This window comes from Herpailurus yagouaroundi, unplaced genomic scaffold, assembly GCF_014898765.1.
Source record: "Herpailurus yagouaroundi ecotype Mexico unplaced genomic scaffold, PumYag 255, whole genome shotgun sequence".
In the NCBI taxonomy this organism is placed as follows: Eukaryota; Metazoa; Chordata; class Mammalia; order Carnivora; family Felidae; genus Herpailurus; species Herpailurus yagouaroundi.
Genome location: NW_024412472.1, coordinates 504,573 through 532,160, shown reverse-complemented (window position 1 = coordinate 532,160; position 27,588 = coordinate 504,573). Strand labels below are relative to the sequence as shown.

Below are 27,588 nucleotides of genomic sequence, written 5' to 3'. Positions count from 1 at the left end.
GTCATTTCACTAGATTCAGAAAAAGCATTTCACAAAGTACAACATCTATTCATGATAAAAACCTTCAACAGAAAAAGGGAACATGCCTCAACATAATAAAGGACATCTATAAAAAACCCACAGCTAACATCATCCTTACTGGGGAAAAACAGAGTTTTTCCTCTAAAGTCAGGTACAAAACAAGGATGTCCACTCTTACCACTTTCATTCAACATAGTACTAGAAAGTCCTAACATCAGCAATCAGACAACAACAAATAAATAAAAAGCAGCCAAACTGGTAAGGAAGTAGTAAAACTTACACTATTTGCAGATAACATGATCCACACATAGAAAACCCAAAAAACTCCACCAAAAAAACTGCTAGAGCTGATCAACAAATTCAGTAAAGTCTCAGGATACAAAACCAATGTACAGAAATCAGTTACATTTCCATACACCAATAATGAAGCAAGAGAAAGAGAAATTAAGAAAACAATACCATTTAAAACTACACCCAAAATAATAAGATATCCAGGAAAAAAACCTAACCAAAGACATGAAAGACCTATACTCTAAAAACTATACAACACTGATGAAAAAAATTGAAGAGGACACAAAAGAAATGGAAAGATATTCCATACTCATGGATTGGGAGAACAAATATTATTAAAATGTCCATACTATCCAAAGCAGTCCGCACACTTAACACAATCCCTATCCAAATACAAACAGGATTTTTTACAGAACTAGAACAAACAATCCTAAAATTTGTATGAAACCACAGAAGATCCTGAATAGCCAAAGAAACCTTGAAAAGAAAAGCAAAGCTGGAGGCATCACAATTCTGGACTTCAAGTTATTTTGCAAAGCTGTAGTGATCAAGACAAATGGTAATAACACAGAAGTAGATATATATAGATCAATAGAACAGAATGAAAAATACAGAAATAAACTCACAATTATATGGTCCATTAATCTTCAACAAAGCAGGAAAGAATATCCAATGAATGAATTGGATGAAGATAGTCTTTTCAACAAATGGTCTTGGGAAAACTGGACAGCCGAATGCAAAAGAATGAAACTGGACGACTTTCTTATACCAATCACAAAAATAAATTCAAAATGGATTTCCAAATGACATATTTGATAAGGGGTTAGTATCCAAAATAAATAAAGAACTTACAAAACTCAACACTCAGAAAACAAATAATCCAATTTAAAAATAGGCAGAAGACATTTTTCTGAAGAAAACATACAGATGGCCAAGAGACACATGAAAAGATGCTCAGCATCACTAATCACCAGCGAAATGCAAATCAAAACTACAATGAGATATCACCTTTCACCTATCAGAATGGCTAAAATCAACAATACGATGAAACAACATGTGTCGGTGAGGATGTGGAGAAAAAGGAATACTAGTGCACTTTTGGTGGGAATGCAAACTGGTGCAGCCACTGTGGAAAATAGTATGGAGGTTTCTCAAAATTTAAAAATAGAGCTACCACACAATCCAGCAATCACACTACTGGGTATTTACCCAAAGAATACAAAAATACTAATTCAAGGGGATACATGTGCCCTTATGTTTATAGCAGCATTACTTACAATAATGAAGATATTGAAGCAGCCTAAATGTCCTTTGATTAATGAATGGATAAAGATGTGGTATGTATATATCTATATATCTATCTATCTATATAGAGAGATCTATATATATATATAGATGTATAGATATAGATATATATCTGTATCTATAGATACAGATAGGTATAGATATAAGTATATATAATGGCATATTATTCAGCCATAAAAAGAATGAAATCTTGCCATTTGCAACAGCGTGGATGGAGCTAGAGAGTATTATGCCAAGCAAAATAAGTCAGAGAAAGACAAACACCATATGATTTCACTAATCTGTGGAATTTAAGAAACAAAAGAGACAAGCAAAAGGGAAAAAATAAGAGAGACATACACACAAACCAAGAAACAGACTTAATTATAGAGAACAAACTGATGGCTACCAGAGGGGGAAGTGCAGGGAGTGGGGGGATGGGTTAAATAGATGATAGGGATTAAGGAGTGCAATTGTCATGATGAGCACAGGGTGATATATGGAAGTGTTGAATTACTATATTGTACACCTGAAATTAATATATAACACTGTATGTTAACTAACTGGAATTTTTTTAAAAAACCTAAAATTAAATTTAAAAAAAAAAGTAAATGGTTAACCTAAAAAGACTTGAGTGACTACCTACTGGTGCTTTCCATGGGACTGGGGGCTGAGTACTTCTATTCCCTAAGCCAAGCCTTGACATACATCTAAGATCATTGGGGGCTATGGCAAAAGACATCAAGCCTTGATACACACAGGAAAAAAGTTTAAAAAGAGCCTCATGGAGGATCTAGGGAGTATACAAGAAGGTCTAGGGCAATTCTGGGCTCCAATTTGTGCAACAGCCCAGGCCCCAGGGGAGAGGAGAAGTTGTACTCTCAGCAACAAAGGCATAAAAGACAGGTGTAGCCAAGAGAATAGAAGCAGTTACAGAAGGCAGTTCCATTTGGAGAGGATCTCTCCAGGACCTCCTAGCAGGGAGTAACCAGGGGCCAAGGGGAGGGGAGGGCAGGGGGCTGTTTTCTTGCTCTGTTTTCCTAGGTCTTGGTTCCAGTTGCTCTGCCTCTCTTTCTCCCACTCCTTTGGCTTTCTCATCTTGCTTCCTTCATTTAATCCTTCTGACTTTGGCCCTCTTTTTCCTAAGATCTTGCCTACAGAGACAAAAGCCTGAGATCTGGAAAACCAGTGAGAAAAAGGAGACTCAGGTCTCCTCTGGACACGTTAGAGGGAGTAGAAACCCCTGTCTTACACACGAGCAACCAAAGTCTGCCTCACAGAGCCTGACACAGGGGAGGTTTGCTGTCAAAGCTGAAAGAACGGTGCCAGCAGGAGATCCTCCCATTTAAATTATGGATCCAAGATCCTAAAAAGAGATAGCGATTGAATTTACCCATATCTGATTTTTTAAAAATCAATAACTAGAAATAGACATCAAATTATCATAATAATAGAGAACATTGGTCAGAAAAGTATTAGCCAGCAGTACACTGAAGGGAAAGTTCTAAAGACATTCTACTTCAAGTCTAGACCTAGACACAGATGTTGACTATCACTCTTTCTTTATATTGTTTACAAACTTATAAATGTTTTAATTTAAGATGCAAAATAAAAACTTACAATAGTCAGTCTTATCTAATGATAGGAAATACATTCTTCTACCAAAAAAAATGTGGGGAAAAAATTACTGAAAAGCAATTTGCCTTGGAAAGTAAAAGAGCTCTATTTTGAGAAATGTTTTAAAATTTTAACAATAGTCATTAGAAGGTTTCGTAGGTAACAAGCCAATTAGGAAATACAAAGAGAGACAAAAGTAATAATAATAGAAAACATCCCCAAAATATCTATAACAAAAAGGAAAAACACAGATTTCTCAATGGAAAGAATCAATGGGTAAAGACATCAGTTCTCCCATAACTAATTTGTATTTTTTTAAATATAATACTCCAGGGGCGCCTTGGTGGCTCAGTGGGTTAAGCGTCTGACTTCAGCTCAGGTCGTGATCTCATGGTTTGTGATCTCATGGTTTGCGGGATCTCAAACCCACATCAGGCTCTGCACTGACTGTGCAGAGCCTGCTTGGGATTCTCTTTCTCCCTCTCTCTCTGTCCCTCCCCTGCTCTCTCTCTCTCTCTCTCTCTCTCTCTCTCTCTCTCAAAATAAATAAGCTTTAAAAATATATATAATATTCCAAGAAAATAACATTTAAATTAATTAACATTAATTTAAAACATTTTTTGAAGTTATTACTAAGAATTTCCCCTACCATGTGGTAAATACATGTTTTTAGTGACATTAAAAACAGAAAAGATTGTCCTGGGAGGCAGTGGCCTTTGAATATATGTTGGAATTTAATATAGGACTAAAATAGTGCATTCAGGATAGTGGGAGAAAAAGGCTTATTTACTGAATGGTGCTGGAACAATGGTTTAACTATTAGTGGGGTGAAATTAATGTACTTTTCACTCCATGTGAAATCTCAAATTCATTTAAAAATTAAATTTAAAATAAACTTCTGTAAAGAATATGCTAGTAAATACTTATTGAAATACAAGATTTTATAGTATTAAAAGTTTAAAAGTCATGAAATAATATTAAAAAGTACAATTGTTATGACCACATAAAAATTTGTGTATGCATGTGAGTAAATCATTTTTTAGAAAAGACAGAATTTAATGGAAAATGAATTGGAGGAAATACTTCCAGAAAATTCAACAGAGGTAATACCCTTAAGATATAATGAAATTTTTTTAAGAAGATATAATGAAATCCATACAAATTAATAAGACTGTATACTCCAAACTGAGCACTTGAAAAACATTATTGTACTTAATACTACAAGGTAAGTTGCACATAAAGACAAAAGAGAAAACTAATGAAGAAGCCCATAAATGGAAAATATATCTTTGAAAGTGTCAAAGCTCACTCAACAGTGAAGTGAAAACTGAACCAAAATTGAAATATCACTTTTACTCACTCTATTAATAAAGACTTTTAAGTTAAATTTCCTAATTTGGAATGTGATGAAATGGATGGATATGATGAAATAAACACAGTCTTAAACTCTGGGTGTGTAAAGTACTACAATGTCTCTATAAAGCAACATTTCAGTATATTTCAAGATGATTTAAAATATCCATATTCTCCTACAGGGGCAGAATAACCTCTTGAAAGACAATTTGGGGGAGGAGCCAAGATAGCAGAACAGCATGGAAGCTTTTTGTGTGTCTTGCATCCATGAAATACAGCCAGACCAACACTAACCATCCTACACACCTAGAAAACTGATTAGAAGATTAACACAACAATCTGCACAACCTGAACCACAGAATTCAGGAGGTATGCAGCACAGAGAGGTGAACTTGGGGAGCGAGAAGCTGTGGTGGAAAGGGGGCCACTTTTGCGGGTGGAGAGAGGATGGAGACTGGGGAGGGGGGAACATACAGTAAAAGCACCCCTCCCCAAAAACAGCTGGAGAGAAAGTGGAAAATTGGAAACAGCCACAGGGACTAAACCAAAAAGGGAGAAAAGAGAAAGGAGAGGGTTTAAATTCCATTAAGACGGTAAACAAGGGGAGAGCAAAGGCTGCAACTCCACAGTTCAATACCTGGCGGTGCTCTGGTGGGAAAGGTGAATCCCCAGGAACAGAGCGGGGTCCAGGAGGTTCTCAGGCCACATGGGGAAAAGTGGTTCCACTGCTGGAAGGACATTTGGTAGAGGCTGTTGAAGCCACCTGGCCCCAGCAGACCCCAGAAGGCAGCCACATTCGCTGGTGCTGGGGCAAGGTTGTTGAGGGTGAAGCCCAGTGCCAGATGTGTGTTGCAATTTTCCATGGTCCCTGAAATGCTGCTGCTACAGTGTCTCATGATCTTTTATAGGGGCGGGCTGGCAACTGGCCATAGTCTCAGGGCACCAGCAACAGCAGGGTCCAGTGGGCATTCCTGGGTGCAGCCGACATTCGGCCATTACTCATTCAGCCATTGCTCGGTGAGACCCTCCTGCAGACCAGACGGGCGGAGTGGGTCAAAGCCGCAGTCCTTCGGAAGTAAGGGGCCGGGGAAAATAGACACACCTGAGACAAAACTCGGGCGAGAGGTACTGCCTGGGGACTGGTCACGGAGAGTGGAAAAGCGGAGAGTCGATGAGAGCTAAAGACAGAGGACCGGTGCGCAATTGCTGATCGGGGAGAACAGACTGGGTGGCTGGGTGGCACCGTTTTTCACCACTTCCGTATATGCATACGCGTGTGCACCAACAAGCACCGCAACAAGCCACCCCAGTAGGCTAGCAGCGCCATCTAGTGGAGAGCGGAGCTGTTACACCGGGCCCTGCCTAACTGGGCCAACTTCACTCTTCAAGAACACAAACCTCACCGCCGGCTTAATTTATGGACTACAAAGAGCTACATAGACTGACCAACCTCTAGGGGAAAACAAAGCAATTTCAGTCCTACTTCAATCTGTTAGCAGGTTCATCTATTCAATTTTTTTTCCCTTTTTCCTTTTTCTCTTTTACAATTCTTTTCTTTTTCTTGAATAAAGAGGAAAAACTCATTTTTATTTTTAATTTTTACTAAAAATATCTCTTTAATTTTTATTACTATATTTTTTGCTTTTGTGTAAATTTTCTCAAATTCTACTTTACTTTCATCCTTTTATTATAGTCTACTTCAGTGTACTCACCTTTTCAAATTTTCAAACAATTTCCTTTTTTTCTTTCTTTTCTTCTCTTTTTCCTTTCTTTTCTTTTTCTTGAATGCAGAAACAGAAAAACTTCATTTTTACTTTCAATTTCTTTTAAATATTTTTAATTTTTATTCCTATATTTTTTGCTCTTATGTAAATTTTTTCAAATTCTATCTTACTCCCATCATTTTATTTCAGTCTACTACAGTGTATTCACTTTTTCAAATTTTGAAATGATTTTTGTCTTTACTTTTATTTTTTCTATTTTTTATCTTTTTTCTGTCTTTCTTTTCTTTTTTCTTAAATACGGAAAATGAAAAAGTTCATCTTCCTTTTTAATTTTTATTAAAAACATTTTTCTATACTTTTTTGTACTATATTCTCTACTTTTGTGTATTTTAGTCCACTTTAGTGTATTCACTTTATCAAATTCTCAAACGATTTCCTTTTTTTCTTCTCCCCTCCTTTTTTTTTTTTTGTTTATTTGTTTGTTTCTCTAATCTGTCAAACCACTTTCAACACCCACACCAAAACACACCTAGGATCTAGCATCATCTATTCGATTTTTGTGTGTCTGTGTTTTTAATTTTAATTTTTTTTAATTTTAATTTTTTTAATTTCAATTTTTCTACCTCATTAATTCCTTTTCTCCCTTCAAAATGAAAAAAAACGATGGAATTCGTTCCAAAAGAAAGAGCACGAAGAAACGACAGCCAGGGATTTAACCAACACAGACACAAGCAAGATGTCTGAACCAGAGTTTAGAATCACGATGATAAGAATACTAGCTGGAGTGGAAAACAGATTAGAATCCCTTTCTGCAGATATAAGAGAAGTGAAAAATAGCCAAAATAACATTAAAAATGCTATAACTGAACTGTAATCATGGATGGATGCAGTGGCGGCAAGGATGGATGAGGCAGAACAGAGAATCAGCAATATAGAGGATGAACTTATACAGAATAACGAATCAGAAAAAAAGAGGGAGATTAATACAAAAGAGCACGATTTAAGAATTAGAGAAATCATGGGGTGCCCGGGTGGCTCAGTAGGTTAAGTGTCCGACTTCGGCTCAGGTCATGATCTCAGGTTCGTGAGTTCGAGCCCCAAGTCGGGCTCTGTGCAGACAGCTCAGAGCCTGGAGCCTGCTTCAGATTCTGTGTGTCTCTCTCTCTCTGCTCCTACCCTACTCATGCTCTGTCTCTCTCTCTCTCCTTCAAAAATAAATAAAAACATTTAAAAAAAAAGAATTAGAGAAATCAGTGAGTCATTAAAAAGGAACAACACTAGAATCATAGGGAAGACAGAGAAATAGGGGTATAAAGGTTATGTGAGCAAATCATAGCGGAAAAGTTTCCTAACCTGGGGAAAGACACAGACATCAAACTCCAGGAAGCACAGAGGACACCCATTAAATTCAACAAAAACTAACCATCAACAAAGCATATCATAGTCAAATTCACAAAATACTCAGGCAAGGAGAGAATCATGAAAGCAGCAAAGGAAAAAAAGTCCCTAACCTACAAGGGAAAAAAGGTCAGGTTTGCAGCATACCTATCCACAGAAACCTGGCAGGCCAGAAAGGAGTGGCAGGATATATTCAGTGTGCTGAATCAGAAAAATATGCAGCCAAGAATTCTTTATCCAGCAAGGCTGTCATTCAAAATAGAAGGAGAGATAAAAAGTTTCCCAGACAAACAAAAAGTAAGTGAGTTTGTGACCAGTAAACCAGCCCTGCAAGAAATTTTAAGGGGGACTCTCTGAGGGGACAAAAGATGAATATATATATATATATATATATATATATATCAAAAGCAACAAATATTAGAAAGGACCAGAAACACCACCAGAAATTCCAATTCTACAAGCATCATAATGGCAATAAATTCATATCTTACAGTACTCACTCTAAATGTCAATGGATTCAATGCTCCAATCAAAAGACATAGGGTAACAGAATGCATAAGAAAACAAGATCCATCTATATGCTGTTTACAAGAGACCCACTTTAGACCTAAAGACACCTTCAGATTTAAAATAAGGGGATGGAGAACCATCTATCATGCTAATGGTGAACAAAAGAAAGCCAGAGTAGCCATACTTATATCAGATGATCTAGGCTTTAAAATAAAGACTGTATCAAGAGATGCAGAAGGGCATTACATCATAATCAAGGGGTCTATCCACCAAGAAGACCTAACAATTGTAAACATTTATGCACCAAAGGTGGCAGCACCCAAATATATTAATCAATTAATCACAAACATAAAGAAACTAATTGATAGTAATACCATAAAAGTAGGAGACTTCAACACCCCACTCACAGCAATGGACACATCATCTAATCAATAAATCAACAAGGAAACAATGGCTTTCAATGACACATTGGACCAGATGGACTTAACAGATATATTCAGAACATTTCATCCTAAAGCAACAGAATATACATTCTTCTCAAGTGCACATGGAAAGTTCTCCAGAATAGACCATATACTAGGACACAAATCATCCCTAAGTAAGTACAAAAAGATCGAGATCATACCGTGCATATTTTCAGACCACAACGTTATGAAACTCGAAATCAACCACAAGAAAAAATTTGGAAAGGTAACAAATACTTGGATACTGAAGAACATCCTACTAAAGAACAAATGGGCTTACCAAGAAGTTAAAGAGGAAATTAAAAAGTATATGGCAGCCAATGAAAATGATTACACCACAACCAAAACCTCTGGGACACAGCAAAGGCAGGCATAAGAGGACAGTATATAGCAATCCAGGCCTTCCTAAAGAAGGAAGAAAGGTCTCAGATACACAACCTAACCTTACACCTTATGGAGCTGGAAAAAGATCAGCAAATAAAACCCCAAACCAGCGGAAGACAGGAAACAATAAAGATTAGAGCAGAAATCAAGCCTATCGAAACCAAAGAAACAGAACAGATCAATGAAACCAGAAGCTGGTTCTTTGAAAGAATTAACAAAATTGATAAATCACTAGCTGCTTTGATCAAGAAGAAAAAGGAAAGGACCCAAATGAATAAAATCAAGAATGAAAGAGAAGAGATCACAACCAACACTACAGAAATAAAAACTATAATAAGAGAATATTATGAGCAATTATGTGTCAATAACATGGGTAATCTGGAAGAAATGGACAAATTCCTAGAAACATATACACTACCAAAACTGAAACAGGAAGAAATAGAAAATTTGAACGGGCCCATAACCAGTAAGGAAATCGAAATAATAATCAAAATTCTGCCAAAAAAGAAGAGTCCAGGGCAAAAAGGCTTTCCAGGGGAATTCTACCAAACATTTAAGGAAGAGTTAACACCTATTCTCTTGACACTGTTCCAAAAAATAGAAATGGAAGGAAAACTTCCAAACTCATCCTAGGAAGCCAGCATTACCTTGATTCCAAAACCAGAGACCCCACTAAAAACGAGAAATATAGATCAACTCCCCTGATGAACATGGTTGCAAAAATCCTCAACAAGCTATTAGCCAACCAGATCCAACAATACATTAAAAATATTATTCACCACGTCCAAGTGGGATTTATACCTGGGATGCAGGGCTGGTTCAATATCCGCAAAACAATTAACGTGATTCATCACATCAGTAAAAGAAAGGACAAGAACCATATGATCCTTTCAATAGATGCAGAGAAAGCATTTGACAAAATACAGCATCCTTTCTTGATAAAAACCCTCAAGAAAGTATGGATAAAAGGATCATACCTCGAGATCATAAAGCCATATAAAGCAACCCAATGCTAACATCATCCTCAATGGGGAAAAACTGAGAGCTTTCCCCCTAAGGTCAGGAACAACACAGGGATGTCCACTCTTGCCACTGTTATTCAACATAGTATTGGAAGTCTTAGCCTCTGCAATCAGACAACACAAAGAAATAAAAGGCATCCAAATTGGCCACGGGGAGGTCAAACTTTCACTCTTCACAGATGACATGGTACTCTGTATGGAAAACCCAAAAGATTCCACAAAAAAACTGCTAGAATTGATTCATGAATTCAGCAAAGTTGCAGGATATAAAATCAATGCACAGAAATCGGTTGCATTCCTATTCACCAAAAATGAAGCAACAGAAAGAGAATCAAGGAATCAATCCCATTTACAGTTGCACCAAAAACCATAAAATACCTAGGAATAAATCTAACCAAAGAGGTGAAAAATCTATACACGGAAAACTATAGAAAGCTTATGAAAGACAATGAAGAAGACACAAAAAAATGGAAAAAGATTCCATGCTCCTGGATAGGAAGAATAAATATTGTGAAAATGTCAATACTACCCAAAGCAATCTAGATATTCAATGCAATCCCTATCAAAGTAACACCAACATTCTTTACAGAGCTAGAACAAATAATCCTAAAATTTGTATGGAACCAGAAAAGACCCTGAATAGCCAAAGCAATCTTGAAAAAGAAAACCAAAGCAGGAGGCATCACAATCCCAGACTTCAAGCTATACTACAAAGCTGTAATCATCAAGACAGTATGGTACTGGCACAAGAACAGACACTCAGATCAATGGAACAGAATAGAGAACCCAGAAATGGACACACAAACGTATGGCCAACTAATCTTTGACAAAGCAGGAAATAATATCCAATGGAATAAAAACAGTGTCTTCAGCAAGTGGTGCTGGGAAAACTGGACAGTGACATGCAGAAGAATGAACCTGGACCACTTTCTTACATCATACACAAAAATACTCAAAATGGATGAAAGACCTCAATGTAAGACAGGAAGCCATCAAAATCCTTGAGGAGAAAGCAGGCAAAAACCTCTTTGAACTTGGCTGCAGCAATTTCTTACTCAACATGTCTCTGGAGGCAAGGGAAACCAAAGCAAAAATGAATACTGGGACCTCATCAAAATAAAAAGCTTCTGCACAGCCTGTCAGGCAACTGACAGAATGGGAGAAGATATTTGCAAATGATATATCAGATAAAGGGTTAGTATCCAAAATCTATAAAGAACTTAACAAACTCAACACCCAAAAAATAAATAATCCAGTGAAGAAATGGGCAAAAGACATGAACAGACACTTCTCCAAAGAAGACATCCAGATAGCCAACCGACACATGAAAAAATGCTCCACATCACTCATTATCAGGGAAATACAAATCAAAACCACAATGAGATACCACCTTACACCTTTCAGAATGGCTAACACTAACAACTCAGGCAACAACAGACGTTGGGGAGGATGCAGAGAAAGAGGGTATCTTTTGCACTGTTGGTGGGAATGCAAGCTGATGCAGCCACCCTGGAAAACAGTATGGAGGTTCCTCAAAAAACTAAAAATAGAACTACCCTACGACCCATCAGTTGCACTACTAGGCATTTATCCACAGGATAAAGGTGTGCTGTTTCGAAGGGACACATGCACCCCCATGTTTATAGCAGCACTATCAACAATAGCCAAAGTATGGAAAGAGCTCAAATGTCCATCGATGGATGAATTGATAAAGAAGATGTGGTATATATATACAATGGAGTATTACTCAGCAATCAAAAAGAATGAAATCTTGCCATTGTCAACTACGTGGATGGAACCGGAGGGTATTATACTAAGTGAAATTACTCAGTCAGAGAAAGACAAAAATCATATGACTTCACTCATATGAGGACTTTAAGAGACAAAACAGATGAACATAAGGGAAGGGAAACAAAAATAATACAAAAACAGGGAGGGGGACAAAACAGAAGAGACTCATAAATATGGAGAACAAACAGGGTTGCTGGAGGGGTTGTGGGAGAGGGGGTATGGGCTAAATGGGTAAGAGGAATTAAGAAATCTACTCCTGAAATCTTTGCTTTGCTATATACTAATTTGGATGTAAATTTTAAAAAATAAAAAATAAAGTTAAAACAAAAAAAAAAAAACAATTTGGCAATATCAATCAAAATCTTTCTTTTTCCATTTCACTCTGCAATTCATTCTTAGAAATTATTCTATAAACTTATGCATAAAGATATATGAACAAGTACATTTAGTACATGTTTTTTACAGTAGCAAAATACCAGAAACAAATTGAATGTCAGAAGTTCTTATTAAATTATCAGATATCCATGTGGTAGAATATCATTCAGTTAGCAATGTGGCATATCTAGTTTGTGATAGGGAACAGTCTCGAAGATAATTAAGTTAAGAAAGAAAAGGAAAGGAAACAAAGGATAAAGGATATGATTAGTATGCTAACATTTGCTTTTGTCTTTTATGAGAAAACATATACATATATTCTTGTTCATGCAAAAACTATCTCTGGAAGGATTCCTAAGAAACTGGGTTACTGGCTGCCTGTGGTGAAAAGGAAGAAATTTGGGAGTCCTAAGCACAGAAGTCTTAGTAACCATTGTTTATATTTTTTTAATTTTATTTGAATTTGAACAATCTACATGTATGACAGTTAAAATCAAAATATTACTAAAAAGAGTATTTTAAGATGTTCTTTGTATGTATCACTTTTGTATCATTTAAAAAATCCTACTCAAAGGAAACAATCTGAAAAGTAAAATAGTGGTGAGTAAATTATGGGACAGCCAAATACAGAAATATAAGATTCCACATTGCTTTTAATGATCTGGAAAGTTTTGGTTTATTTATTCGTCCATGTCATAATTTTTTACTGAGTTCCTATTTTATGTCCTAGAACACACTACTGAAACACAAAGGCAGGATACAACATTATTTCCATATAATGATGTAAACTGGAAATACAAATATAATTATAAAATGGAAATAATGGAAATAAATCAAATATTAGTCTTTGTTATCTGTTAGCAATAAGATTATTCTTGATACATATGTATTTGAACATACTTATTAGAAACATGAGTGGTAATAATAAATGGCTAATTCAAACTTTACCTTTAGAATAAATTTTGACTTGTTTTAGTGCTCCTCTGTGGAATATTTCCAGGAGCCAAAAAAGGTGGAGGGTTATGCACACATAAAAGAAACTGGGTCATTTGGGGGGAGTCTCTATTATCAGGACCCTGAGCTAAATTCTCAAATGCAATCTTCCTGCCATTTCAGTTTTATGGACAGACACTGCAAATGGGGCACCTGTGCTATGGATACTCCCACCAGTGTTACCAACAGTTCCAGCCTCCAGATTTCCCACTTCACCTTGATGGGGCTCCCAGGCATTCATGGGTGGCAGCACTGGGCTCTCCCTGCCCCTGGCTCTGCTCTACTTCTTAGCTCTTTGTGCTTATCTCCTCATCATGATCACCATCCAACATGAGGCCACGCTGCATGTGCCTATGTACCATTTTCTGGGCATACTGGCTGTTGTGGACATGGGCCTGGCCGTCACCATCATGCCCAAGATCCTGGCTACCTTCTGGTTTGATGCCAAGGCCATCAGCCTCCCTGAGTGTTTTGCTCAGATCTATGCCATCCACTGTTTCTTCTTCATGGAATCTGGTATCTTCCTCTGCATGGCATTGGACAGATATAGAGCCATCTGTCACCCCCTTCGATACCTGTCTATAGTCACTGACACTTTTGTGGTCAAAGCCACAGGATTCATGGTGCTCAGGAATGGACTGTTTACTATCCCAGTTCCAATACTGTCTGCCCAGAGACACTATTGCTCCAAGAATGAAATTGACCACTGCCTGTGCTCTAATTTGGGGGTCACCAGTCTAGCCTGTAATGACATCACTGTGAACAAATTTTACCAACTGATCTTAGCATGGATCCTGATTGGGAGTGATATGGCTCTGGTTTTTTCTTCCTACGTGTTAATCCTTCACTCTGTGCTGAGGTTGAACTCACCAGAAGCAATATCAAAGCTCTGGGGACCTGTAGCTCCCACCTCATTCTCATCCTCTTCTTCTATACAGGTATCACTGTGCTGTCTGTCACATACCTTGCAGAGAAAAATATGCCCCTAATCCCTGTGCTCCTTAATGTACTGCACAATGTCATCCCCCCTGCACTCAATCCCATGGTCTATGCACTCAGGATGCAAGAGCTCAGACTGGGCTTCCAGAGACTGCTTGGACTGAGTGAAGATATGTCCACTAAGTAACTCCAGCTTTAGAAGGCCACTAAGGTGTGAAGAAAGGATAGAGATTTTAGCTGTCGATAGACCTGGGATGTGATGTGCCTTCATCTCTCACTAGGAAAAAAGTAGCCAATAAAATCATGAAAACTGTCAGTCTCACAGATCAAAATATACATATGAAAATCACAATGAAATTTCCTTTTACTATAAAATAAGTAAGAACAGAAAAGTGAAATGTTGCTGACCACTGATGCAATTCTGAGATTGATACTCATACACAGCTGGTAGGACTGTAAATTGGCCCAAATGTACCAAAAAGCAATTTGACAAAATTTACTGGAGTGTTTGTAAATGTTAATATTCTTTCATCTAGTAATTCTATTTTTAGAAAAATATCTAAAAGAAATAGTCTAAATTGGGGCACCTGGGTTGCTCAGTCAGTTGAGCATCCAACTGTTGATTTTGCCTCAGGTCATGATCCCAGGGTCATTGAATTGAGGCTTGCATCAGGCTCTGCACTGCGCATGGAGCCTGCTTGAGATTCTTTCTCTCTCTCCCTCTGCCCCTCTCCCCGTCTCATGCTCTCTCACTCTGTCTCTTTATCTAAAATAAATTTAAAAATAGTCTAAATGTAAGCAAAAATGTATTCATAAAAAAGTTATTGTTAATAGTAGTAAAAAATGAAGACTTTAAAACTGTTTATGCGAATTTACTCTAACTTGTACATATTTGTTTTTCATGTCATTTTCATAATAAGAAAAAGAAAATAAATGTTTATTCTAAAAAGACAGAGAAGGGGCGCCTGGGTGGTTTAGTCGGTTAAGTGTCTGACTTCAGCTCAAGTCACGATCTCACGGTCTGTGAGTTCGAGCCCCGCGACAGGCTCTGGGCTGATGGCTCGGAGCCTGGAGCCTGCTTCCGATTCTGTGTCTCCCTCTCTCTCTGCCCTCCCCCGTTCATGCTCTGTCTCTCTCTGTCTCAAAAATAAATAAACGTTAAAAAAAATTTTTTAAATAAAAAAATAATAAAATAAATAAAAAGACAGAGAAAAGTCATTTTTGTAGCAAAGAATTTCAATAATAATAATAAATTAATTAATGGTTAACAAGTGCTAAGTACTTCTCATAAGCCAGAAAACACACACACAATCTGATTTAATACTCACAATAACCCTGTGAAGTGCATACAGTATTATTCCTAACATATAGCTAAGGGATCTAAGGCCCTGGAGGTTACAGAACATGCCCCATCAGCACAATTTTCAAGTGGGGGAGCTGGGATTCTACTCCTTGCAAGTGTGATCGCACAACTTTTGCAGTCTTCTCCCTCTTACTCTTGCTCTGTTCCAGAATTTCTATATGACTCTGAGCAACTTATGAAATCTCCCTCTGCTTCAATTCTTCAAGTTAAAAGTAGTGACAATCAGCATTTTGCTGAACTAAGTCACAGCATACCATGCGAAGCAAAAGAGATAATAAAGAAAACAGGCTTTGAGATGTGATATGCACATGTAAAAACTGATGTAATTATGTGGCAAAACCTTCTAGGAAAGAAAGAAAGAAAATTGTCCTAGAAAATACCTTAGAAAAGTAGCTCCAAATAACCAATTAATTAAATCTAAATGAAATTTTACCGATTGCACATCTAACAAATATGCATACTTTTGAGTACAAGAATGTTGATCCATGTTCATTTTTTACCTTCTCCAAGCCTGGTACAGAACTTTGCACACAATGTACACTTAATACTTGATTCATGATGTGATTGATCAGTAGTATAACACGGTCTGCCGAACTATGTATCAAATATACCAGACCATGGTACGAAGAATGACTTCAGAAAGTTTTCATGAGTCCACTTTGGAGAACAAGCTCTCAGAAGACAGCCCAGGACTGAAGCAACACCATGAGCTCATCCCACCAGGGAAGTGACTGCTGGGCAGCAGAGCAGACCTGCAGGAAGTTAATCCATAATGTGGGACCTTCCTAAGAGTAATGCTTGGAAACTCACCCAAGAACAGGGACTATAAACTTTCTCCAAAAGCAGCTATTACTTCACCCTTGACGGACAATGACCACTGATTTAGATTGAGGCAATCCTCCAATAAGAAAAGGTATGGGAGAGACAGTTATAGAATAGGGCTTGAACTTAACCCAACATCCACTGTTTCTAGTCCAAAGGAGCAGGATAATAACAACATCTAACCTTCAAGAGTTTTGTACAGTTTGCAGAACACTTTCCCACAGTGGATCAACTAATTTCATGCAGTCTTCATAGCAGCCTTCTTAGTTAGGAAGCATTACTGCTTTGAGTACTGCATTAGTACTTTTTCACAAAGAAATAGGCGCTCAGGTTGAATGACTATACAAGTTCATCAGCTGGTAAATAACAATATTAGCCATCCTAAAATCTAGCTCTAAATTTTCATTCACGTATATTTTAATTTATTTATTCATTCAAAACACACAGCATGAGTCTATGTGTAGGAGCCCAAAGTGTAGACCACTCTCAACAGCTCTGTGGGAATGTGTCTCTCAGTCCTTTTGAAAATGTGTAAACATCTAACATCCAACCTGGAGTTTCAGCAAAAACTCTGACACAACAGAAAGATAAGAGCAGTTAATTATTCTCTCCACTCTATGTGCCATGAGTATAAAAAGGGATGTGCTTTCTGTTTTATCTTTATAAATTCTTCCTCTTTGCTATGTGTGTTAGATTTACTCATTTGCTTTGCCTTATATGATTTTAATACCATCACACTATTTTTTTTCAATTGCCTATTGTCTTTTCTAGCACATTTATTTTCACATCTGGTTTATAATTTAATTTGGATCTGTCTTTTCAAAACAACATTAGCTGTGTCTTCATTATTGTACAAATCAAAACCACAATGAGATATCACTTCACACCCACTAGGATGTTATAATTAAAAATACAGATGGTTAAGTGTCGGTGAAGTTATGGAGAAAAATACTGCTGGTGGGGATACAAGCTGGTGCAGCCATTTTAGAAAACAGTCTGGCAGCTCTTTGAATGATTGTACCACATTACCCAGCAATTTTCCTCTTAGGTAAATACCCAACAGAACTGAAAACAGGTACAAAAATTTGTACCTGAACGTTTATAGCAACATTAGTCATAATTGCCAAAAAATAAAAATAACATAAAGGCACATGAACTGATGAATGCAGTAAAAAAAAAAAAAGAAAAGCAAAGAAAATGTGGTGTCCCATAGAATGGAAAATTATCCAGCCAGAAAAAGAAAAGAAGTACTGGTATACGCTACAACATGGGTGAACCTTGAAAACATTAGGCTAGATGAAAAAAAGTCAGACAGAAAAAGACACATATTATATGATTCCATGTGTAATAAATATCTAAAATAGGCAAATCTATAGACAGAAAGCAGATAAGTGATTACCATGGACTAAAGGAACAGGAAAATGGGAAACAACTGTTTACAAAAGGGTTTCTTTTGAGAATGGTGAAAATTTCTGTAATTAGAAGTAGTAATTGCAATACAAAAGTATTGTGAATGTACTGGAAGCCACTGAATTATATACTTTAAACTGGTTTAAATACTGCATCTTAATTTGAATTTCACCTCACCTAAAGACAGACAAAAAAACCTTTCTTCTTACGATGTCTCTCCAGTGCCCTCTACTGCCAAAGTTTGGCATCATTACAGTGGACAAAGGCATATTATTTAAAGAACACTGATCCATTTTCACAGAGCTGGCCAAAAAGAATGGTTTGTAACTTAGTCACAATAAACTGATTAACAGCATAGTTCATACCTTTGACTACTCATCTTCCACATGCACCATTATACACACGTTTGAACTCCCATACAACAAGAAAACAATTTAATATTTGTATTTTAAAAGATACAACTATTCCACATATAAAGAAGTTCTCACCTTTTCCCTAAAATAACAAGATGCGCAATCCCGAGAGTCATTGTATACACTGCTGGATATAATACCATATTCTTCAAATTCAGTCAGAGTCCAATCAAATATTCTGTTACCTAAACACTAAACTGTAAAGTTAACTTCCAATAACTTGTACATAAAAAAGAGAAGGGTCACATGCAAAAATAAAAGTTTGCATATGAAAAGCAAACAAAATATTTAAAGTTACTACAGTTCTAATTACTATAACTGTTCACAGCAACAGTTGTAGCCTCGGCCACAGCAACTTCTTACTCAACACGTCTCCAGAGGCAAAGGAAACAAAAGCAAAAATGGACAATTGCGACCTCATCAAAATAAAAATCTTCTGCACAGCAAAGGAAACAATCAGCAAAACTAAAAGGCCCGACAGAATGGGAAAAGATATTTACAAATGACATAACAGATATAGGGTTAGTATCCAAAATCTATAAAGAACTTATCAAACTCAACACCCAAAAACAACTAATCCAGTGAAGAAATGGCCAAGAGACATGAATAGACACTTTCCAAAGACATCAGATGACTGACAGACACATGAAAAAATGTTCAACATCACTCCTCATCAGGGAAATACAAATCAAAACCACAATGAGATACCACCTCACACCTGTCAATTGAATGGCTAACATTAACAACTCAGGCAACAACAGATGTTGGTGAGGATGCAAAGAAAGAGGATCTCTTTTGCACTGCTGGTGGGAATGCAAACTGGTACAGTCACTCTGGGAAACAGTATGAAGGCTCCTCAAAAAACTAAAAATAGAACTACCCTACGACCCAGCAATTGCACTACTAGATATTTATCCAAGGGATACAGGTGTGCTGTTTCGAAGCGGCACATGCACCCCAACGTTTATAGCAGCACTATCAACAATAGCCAAAGTATGGAAAGAGCCCAAATGTCCATCAATGGATGAATTGATAAAGAAGATGTGGTATATATATACAATGGAGTATTACTCAGCAAACAAAAAGAATGAAATTTTGCCATTTGCAACTACATGGATGGAACTAGAGGTTGTTACAGTAAGCAAAATTAGTCAGAGAAAGACAAATATCATATGACTTCATTCATATGAGGACTTTAAGACACAGAACAGATAAACACAAGGGAAGGGAAGCAAAAATACAATAAAAACGGGGGGGGGGGGGCCAAACACAAGAGATTCTTAAATATGGAAAACAAACAGGGTTACTGGAGGGGTTGTGGCAGGGGGATAGGCTAAATGGGTAAGGGGAATTAAGGAATCTGAATCTACTCCTGAAATCATTGTTGCACTATATGCTAACTTGGATGTTAAATAAATAAATTAACTAATTAATTAATTTATTTAATTAAATAAAGTTTCTCTCTCTCTGCCCTTCTCCCCCACTTGCTCTCTCTCTCTCTCTCTCTCTCTCTCTCTCTTTAGCTCTCTAAAATAAAAAAAAATAAAAAATTTAAAAACTCACCTCCTTGTTGGATGCTAGGCCAATTCTAAGTTCACAAAAGGGTTTTGCTAATGAGTCTTAATATGCCCCCTTTGCATTCTCTTTTTCCACGTTCATAGTGTTTCATAATTTTGGATGCCATACTGAGATTCCTCTTATTATTCTGCCATCAAAGATCCATTCAGACCACATTGCCAATTCATTGTCTATGATGGAAATAAGAATAATTCCATCCCATTATACTGTCATTATTATTTAGTTTCTCTGATACTGTGAAGAAACCCACTGAGCAGACTTACCTTCCTTTGGGCAAGTTCATTGGTGAAAATTATCAGACAACAATCTTTCCCAGAGCAACTGATATTCTATTGGTGAAGGTTATTTTAGATATTTGTAGATTTTCTGAAATACCTTGTGATTTCAGTATAGAGATTTAATGCTGTGAAATGCTTATCAATGTTGTTCCTTTGAAAATCTACACCATTTCTCGCCATAGCATTTCCCACAAGGTCCTGAACAACACATTGTTATTCCCAAGTCCTTCTTGGTTGTGACATCAAATTTTTTATCAGTATATAAATGTATTGTTAGCAAAGTTAAGAACATAAATAATTGCTGTTCTACCAGAACTGTTACTTTTCTTGCTTATTTACAATCAAGAAGCAAAGAAGCAAATTTCCCTAATGTTCTGATAAATCTGTGACTTTCTTTGGCTACAGCTTGACAATAATAATTTATGACTCAGTATATCTTATTAGCAAGCTAAACCTCACTTTGCAACATATTACAAAACCCAAACACAATGATATTCTATTAAACAAAATTGCAGAAATATTAGGTATCTTTGGTTGTAGCAAAAAAAATTAATTTCACACATTGATCAAAATATTGATTCTATTCCAAAACTGGACAGCAACATGCAAAAGAATGAATCTGGACCACTTTTTACACCATACACAAAAAGAAATTCAAATGGTTTAAAAACCTAAATTTGAGACCTGAAACCATAAAAGTCCTATAAAAGAACACAGGCACTAACTTCTTTGACATAGGTCATAGCAACTTCTTTCTAGATAGATCTCCTGAGGCAAGGAGAAGAAACAAAAGCAAAAACTTTTGAGACTACTCAAAAGATGCTTTCTGCACAGCAAAGGAAACTACCGACAAAACTAAAAGGCAACCAACAGAATGGAAGAAGATATTTTCAAATGAAATATTCAATAAAGGATTAGTAGCCGAAATATATTTAAAAAAAACTTACAAAACTCAACACCCCCCCCAAAAAAATCCAATTTTAAAAAGGGCAGATGGCATGAACAGACATTTCTCCAAAGACATACAGATGGCCAACAGACACATTAAAAGATCCTCAACATCAGTCATCATCAGGGAAATACAAATCAAAACTACAATGAAATATCATCTCACTTTGGCTAGAATGGCTAAAATCAAAACACAAGAAACAACAGGTGTTGGTGAGGATGCAGAGACAGAGGAACCCTCTTCAACTGTTGGTAGAAGTGAAAACTGGTGCAGCCACTTTGGAAAATAGTATGGAGGTTCCTCAAAAAGTTAAAAATAGAACTACCATACAGTCTATCAATTTCACTACTAGCTATTTATCCAAAGAATATAAGAACACTAATTCAAAGGGATACATACTATGCTTATAGCAGCACTATCAACAATGGCCAAATTATGGAAAGAACCCAAATTTCCACAGACTGATGAACTGATATAGAAGATGTGGTGTATATATATAATATGGAATATTATTCAGCCATAAAAAATGAAATCTTGCCATTTGCAATGACATGGATAGAGCTAGAGAGTATAATGCTAAGCAAAGTAAGTCAGCTGAGAAAGATAAATACCATAGAATTTCACTCATGTGGAATTTAAGAAACAAAATAAACAACAAAGGGGAAAAATAAGAGAGGGAAGGAGGGTGGGAGAGATAGAGAGAGAGAAATCAAGAAACAGACTCTTAATTACTGAGAATAAACTGATAACTACCCCAGCCGGGGGCCGGGGGGGGGGTGCTGGGGATGGGTTAAATAGGTAACGGAGATTAAGGAGTGTACTTATCTTGATGAACACAAGGCAATGTATGGAAGTGTTGAATGACTATATTGTACACCTGAAATTAATATAACACTGTATGTTAACTAACTGGAATTAAAGTAAAAATCTAAAAAATATATATTGATTCCATTCCATTGCAATTTTACTGTGTTTCTAGTAATTTTTGACTATTAGAATCTGACAGTCTTTAAGTAACAAAGAAGTAAATGGGTGTTTCTAAAGCTAATTTAAGAAAATTAAGATAAAATTAAAGTTTTATTTAATGATAGTATATGTAGATAGAATACAGAAAAGAGTAAAATGTCACTGCATATGAACAAAAGCATCACACTTTGAAATTACTCTAGACTGCTTCTTTATTCACTCTTCTCAATATTCATTCATTTATTTGACAAATATTCATAAAATACCTACTATGTGCCAGGAATTGGTCTAGGTGCTGGGGATAGAGCAATGAACAAAAATTATAAAAAGCATGCTTTGGGGGAGCTTACATTTTAATGTGAAAAAGAAAAGAAAAACAAATGACGCCATAATATGACATGTAATATCGGGCATACAGATCGATAAAATAGAGAATTATAGGGTCAGGGACTGCTATTTTAGGTAGGATGATCAGAGAATGCATCTCTCATTAAGGAACATTTGATCTGAATACAAACTCAATAGCATTCTTTTAACCAATTTAATTAACACTAAAATTTTGATGTCATGAAAGACAAGAGAGGCAAGTGGTCTTAGGAAAAGGAACTGATCAACACAAATACCAGGAAGTGTTCAGGTAAGATTACATCTTTTTTTAAATATATATTTTTAAAGTTTATTTATTTTTGAAGGAGAAAGAGAGAGCATGAGCAAGGGAGGGGTGGTGGGGGGAGAGAATCCCAAGCAGCCTCCCCACTGTCAGTGCAGAGCCCAACACAGAGTTCAATCCCATAAACCATGAGATCATGACCTGAGCCAAAATCAAGAGTCAGATGCTTAACCAACTGAGCCAGTCAGGCACCCCCCAGGTAAGATTACTTCTAAAAAATATCCAATATTTTTGGCAATTGAGATCATTAGAGCAATGTCTATTTGATGTTGAAACAAAGGTTAAATTGCAGTGAGACAAGAAATCTGTAAGAGGCAAGGATAAGAAAGCAACATAAAAGAGGTTACTTCCAATATTTGTGATGCAGGAAATAGATAGAGGCAATCTCTGGAAAAGATATGGAGTAAAGACATATTTTGAGATAGGGAGATTTCAAAACCTTCCCACAATGAGAGGCACTATTCATCGGACAAAACTGAATTACTCTGTGAGGATCCTGGAGTGAAAAGCCGTCCATCTGGTAGGCTGCCCTGGGACTAGAGTTGAATGGACCCAACATTATGTGACTAACCACTAAGAGTACTTGGGTCGTATTCCCATTGCAATGCCAAAAAAAAAAAAAAAAAAAAAAAAAAAAAAAAAGACCCTGGAGGATGCTTGCTATAAAGTAGGGAGGGCCTAAAGAGTACCACACCAGGATCAGGCATCTCACCGATCTAATTTATACAAAAACCACAGACTCTAGGAGTGGCAAGCAATGACAGGAGTTTGTTCTGAACAACAAAAGGCTGAACACAGACAGCTGAAGCTCAGAGAGCAGAAGCATCCATAGAAGGCATTGCAGCCTGAGAGCGTCTTCAAAGACCTTCCTGAAGTAGTACATAAACCAGTCAATGACCTGCATCCTGAGAGGTGAGGGGATGGATGTTTTCCAACTTCCTGCAGTTCTATCCTCCTCTCTGAATTTGATTAATAAATATATACCTTATCCTTGCCTTCTATGGCTTTCCATATTTGATTCTTCACCTCTACTACCTCCCTTCTCTCAGTCTTCTCACTTTTGTAGAAACCAAGTTCTGTGATTAGGAAACAGCAGAGAAATGAGGCTGAGTTCCAAGACTGTTAGTAAGTCAATGATAAACCAAGGAGTCTAGAATAATAAATTCTATATCTAAGATTCCTAGAACAAAACACTAAACAATCATACTTAATTTACTTAATTTAATCATACTTAATTTACTTAATCATACTTAATTTACTTAATTAATCATACTTAATTTACATTGATCATGCATTTCCAACCATTTCACTGAGATATGAAACAAAGATTAATATATATTTATATTTGTAAAGAGAGAAAATAGCATTGTTTGCAAGCAATTTTTAAGTTATTTGTTGTGCTTCTTTTTTCTTTAAGATTTTTTAAAGTTGATTTATTTATTTTGAGAGATAGAGAGACACAGTGTGAGCAGAGAAGGGCAGAGAGAGAGGGAGAGAATCCCAAGCAGGCTCAGCACTGTCAATACAGAGCCCAGTATGGGACTCAAACTCACAACCATGAGATCATGACCTGAGCTGAAATCAAGAAGTAGATGTTTAACTGACTGAGCCACCCAGGCACCCCTTCAAGATTTTATTTTTAAGTAATCTCTACACTCAATATGCGGCTTGAATTTACAAACCCGATACCAAGAGTTGCATGCTTTACCAACAAAGCCAGCCAGACACCCCTGCAAGCAACTTTTTGTTCTACTTAGAAAATCAGAAAAAGAGAATCAGTGGTAAAATTTAAAAATGTATAATAGTTTAGCAAATGATGATACACAAGACAGAAATGACAAAACAAATAAAATTGCAATTTATAAAATAATAAACCCAAAATGTTTAGTTTACCAGCAGCCATTAATTTGTTGAGGTAATAGAAGAAAAAAAAACTCACAAAATGTGTAAAACTAGTACAAGTTTAGCAAACTGAATGAATGCAAAAGGAAATAACAAAAATCAATATAATAACACTAAGAAAGATAAATATTTGTTCAGAATATCTCAAAATACTAATAATCATAAGAACAGCACAGAAATAAAAAATTTTAATAACCATGTTTTAAAGATTGAAAGATTTGAAAGATAAACAAAGGCAGAGAGAATCCACATTTGCTGAATGTAAGAACTTCATAGTATGTCAACTTTTGGCTTTTCAAAATTAAGCCACAAATTTAACATGATCCCAACCAAAATTGTTATTTTAGAAACCAATGCAGGAATTCTAAGTTTAATCTGGAAAATAAGCACATAAAAAGGCCTTTAAATTTTAATAGAATAAATAATAAGGGAATATATTTCTCTTCTGTATTAAATTTATTATAAAACTAAAATTTTTAACTCAGTTTGATATTGGCACAAAATTAATCAGAAAAAAATAAAAACATTTGAGTGCCCAGATACAATTTATACATACAAAACTTTCTATGCAACAAAAGAGGCATAATAATCACTTGTCAAGAGATGTAGAAGCCATTGTTTAATTATGCAAAATCACTTTATTTACATATCTCTCATTAACAGCAAAATTAATTCCATGTAAATAAGTTGCATCACAAAACTAGAAGGGGGGTGCCTGGGTGGCTCAGTCGGTTAAGCGTCAGACTTTGGCTGAGGTCATGATCTCACAGTTTGTGAGTTTGAATCCCGCATCGGGCTCTGTGCTGACAGCTCGGAGCCTGGAGTCTGTGGAGCCTGGAGCCTGCTTCGGATTCTGTGTCTCCTTCCATCTCTGCCCCTCCCCCACTTGTGCTCTGTCTCTCTCTGTCTCTCAAAAATAAATAAATGTAAAAAAAAAAAAAAAAAAAAAACCAGAAGGTCAAGCATTAAAAATTAAGTCATAGGGAAGTGAATCTTGGTCAAAATTTTGAGTAAAGAATGGTTTTCTGTAACTGTGATTTGATTGAATTGAATGTTTTGAGAATTTGATAAAAGCCAAACATCTCCTCAGAATAATGTAAGAGTTTTTCCACATAAATTTAAAAAATTCACAGATTCCTATGGAGACCACCCATAAATTCTTATTAAAAGAGGGAGAATCTTATGCAGGCTCTACACTCAGCACGGAGCCTGCAGCAGGGCTGGATTCCATGACCCTAGGGTCATGACCTAGCTGAAATCAAGAGTTGAGGGGAACCTGGGTGGCTCAGTCTGTTGAGTGTCTGACTCCTGGGATCGTGGGATCCAGCCCCACATTGGGCTCCATGCTCAGCATGGAGTCTGCTTAATATTCTCTCTCTCCCTCTGCTCCTTTCCCCTACTCATGCTCTCTTTTTCTCTCTAAAATAAATTAAAAACTTTTTTAAAAGATTTTCTTTCAATAAAGAAAAATGCTGAAAATTAAATATTCTAAAATGTTAAAAACCATTACCTTTGTTTGTTGGGATTTTGATTTATGATTATTTTTCTCAACTTTTTTTTTGTTTTCTAAAAGTGCTATGGTTTTATTTTTTCTTATTTGTCTTTATCAATTTCATGGTACTATATGTTTATTATAATTATAAATGGCATAGCCATTCATTCTTCACACAGGTGGTTAGGGATGGAACCTTGATCTTATACTTAATGCCATCAAACACAGCACAGATACAGATTTGGAAGGGAAATATTGATACCTAAATATTTAACAAGGCAAGGTATTATTCATAAATAAAGGTAAAAAAAGAAAAAGAATTCTCAGGTATTGTCAGGTATTGAAGACTTCTGAAACCATAATGCCTGTACACATTTTGATACAAACTCTGAGAGATAGTCCACACAATTCAAGAGTGAACAAAATTGAGAATGAGAGAATGAGGTGGACTGAGTATCAAAAATGAGCTGTGAACTTACCCAAATCAAACAGTCTAAACTGTGTCATAAATGCCTGCTGCTTTAAACCTATACCATACAAAAATCTGGAAGTGGTGGGAAGTATGGTGGTAATTTTGTCTCCTTAGATCTTCTATTAATAAAATTGATGATTTTAAAATATAGCTTTATATATGTCTTTAACATCACTTTCATAATCAGAGGAGGAAACAAGTGATATTCCTACATAGTACTGACCTTTTAGCTATGATTTCATGCCAGAGATTAAAATTTTGCTGAAATTTTCTCACTTATTAGTGTTTTCAATATATAGGACTCTTACCTAGTGAAATCATTCAACCTCTATATCCCTATATGTAAATAACAAACCCTGTCTGGGGAAGATCAAATGACAGGATTTTTGTCAAAACTTATTTGTCAACTACAGGCACTGTTTAAAATAAAAACATGGTCAGTATTCTCCCTGTGGCTGCCTGGTCTCCTCCTGAAGATCCCCAACAATGGAGAAAACACCTCTGCCCTCTAACTTTGGGATCTTTATAATGTACTAGTCTTCTGGTTTGTGTCTGTATTCCCCGACGCATGAAAAAATCTATCCAGAATTTCTAGAAAACAAAGCCAGTAAATCTTCACTTTTATTCTGCTAAAATCATTTTCTTATAATCTATTTTGGCTCTTCCGCTGTTCTATCTATCTATATCTATCTATCTTTATGTCTATCTATACAATTTGGGTGTCACTATATATATATATAATATTTATTTTTGAATATTATTCAAAATATTACTTACTACTGCCTATTCTTATTTTCTCTTAATCCATAGGCAGATGCTGAGAAGAAGACATCCCATGATATGGATACCACCCTGAGTATAACCAATAGCTCAAGGCTTCAAGTGTCTGAGTTCATCCTGGTGGGGCTCCCAGGCATTCATGAGTGGCAGCACTGGCTCTCCCTGCCCCTGGCTCTGCTCTACATCTTAGCTCTCATTGCCAACATCCTCATCTTGATCACCATCCAACATGAGCCTTCCCTGCACCAGCCCATGTATCAGCTCCTTGGCATCTTGGCTATCGTGGACATTGGCCTGGCTACCACCATCATGCCCAAGATCCTGGCC

General features: G+C 36.4%; 1 protein-coding gene and 1 long non-coding RNA gene across 2 annotated transcripts in view; one reads left to right on the top strand and one right to left on the bottom strand.

Annotated features, from left to right (window-relative positions):
• The window catches only part of LOC121021182 (uncharacterized), a 133,066-nt gene that overhangs the window by 55,608 nt on the left and 49,870 nt on the right, over positions 1–27,588 (bottom strand). The gene's annotated exons all lie outside the window — the stretch shown is intronic.
• On the top strand, positions 13,388–14,353 carry OR56B4 (olfactory receptor family 56 subfamily B member 4). Its single transcript, XM_040461410.1, is given in 3 exon segments — positions 13,388–13,483; positions 13,485–14,106; positions 14,109–14,353. Coding segments are annotated over 3 exon segments (963 nt in total).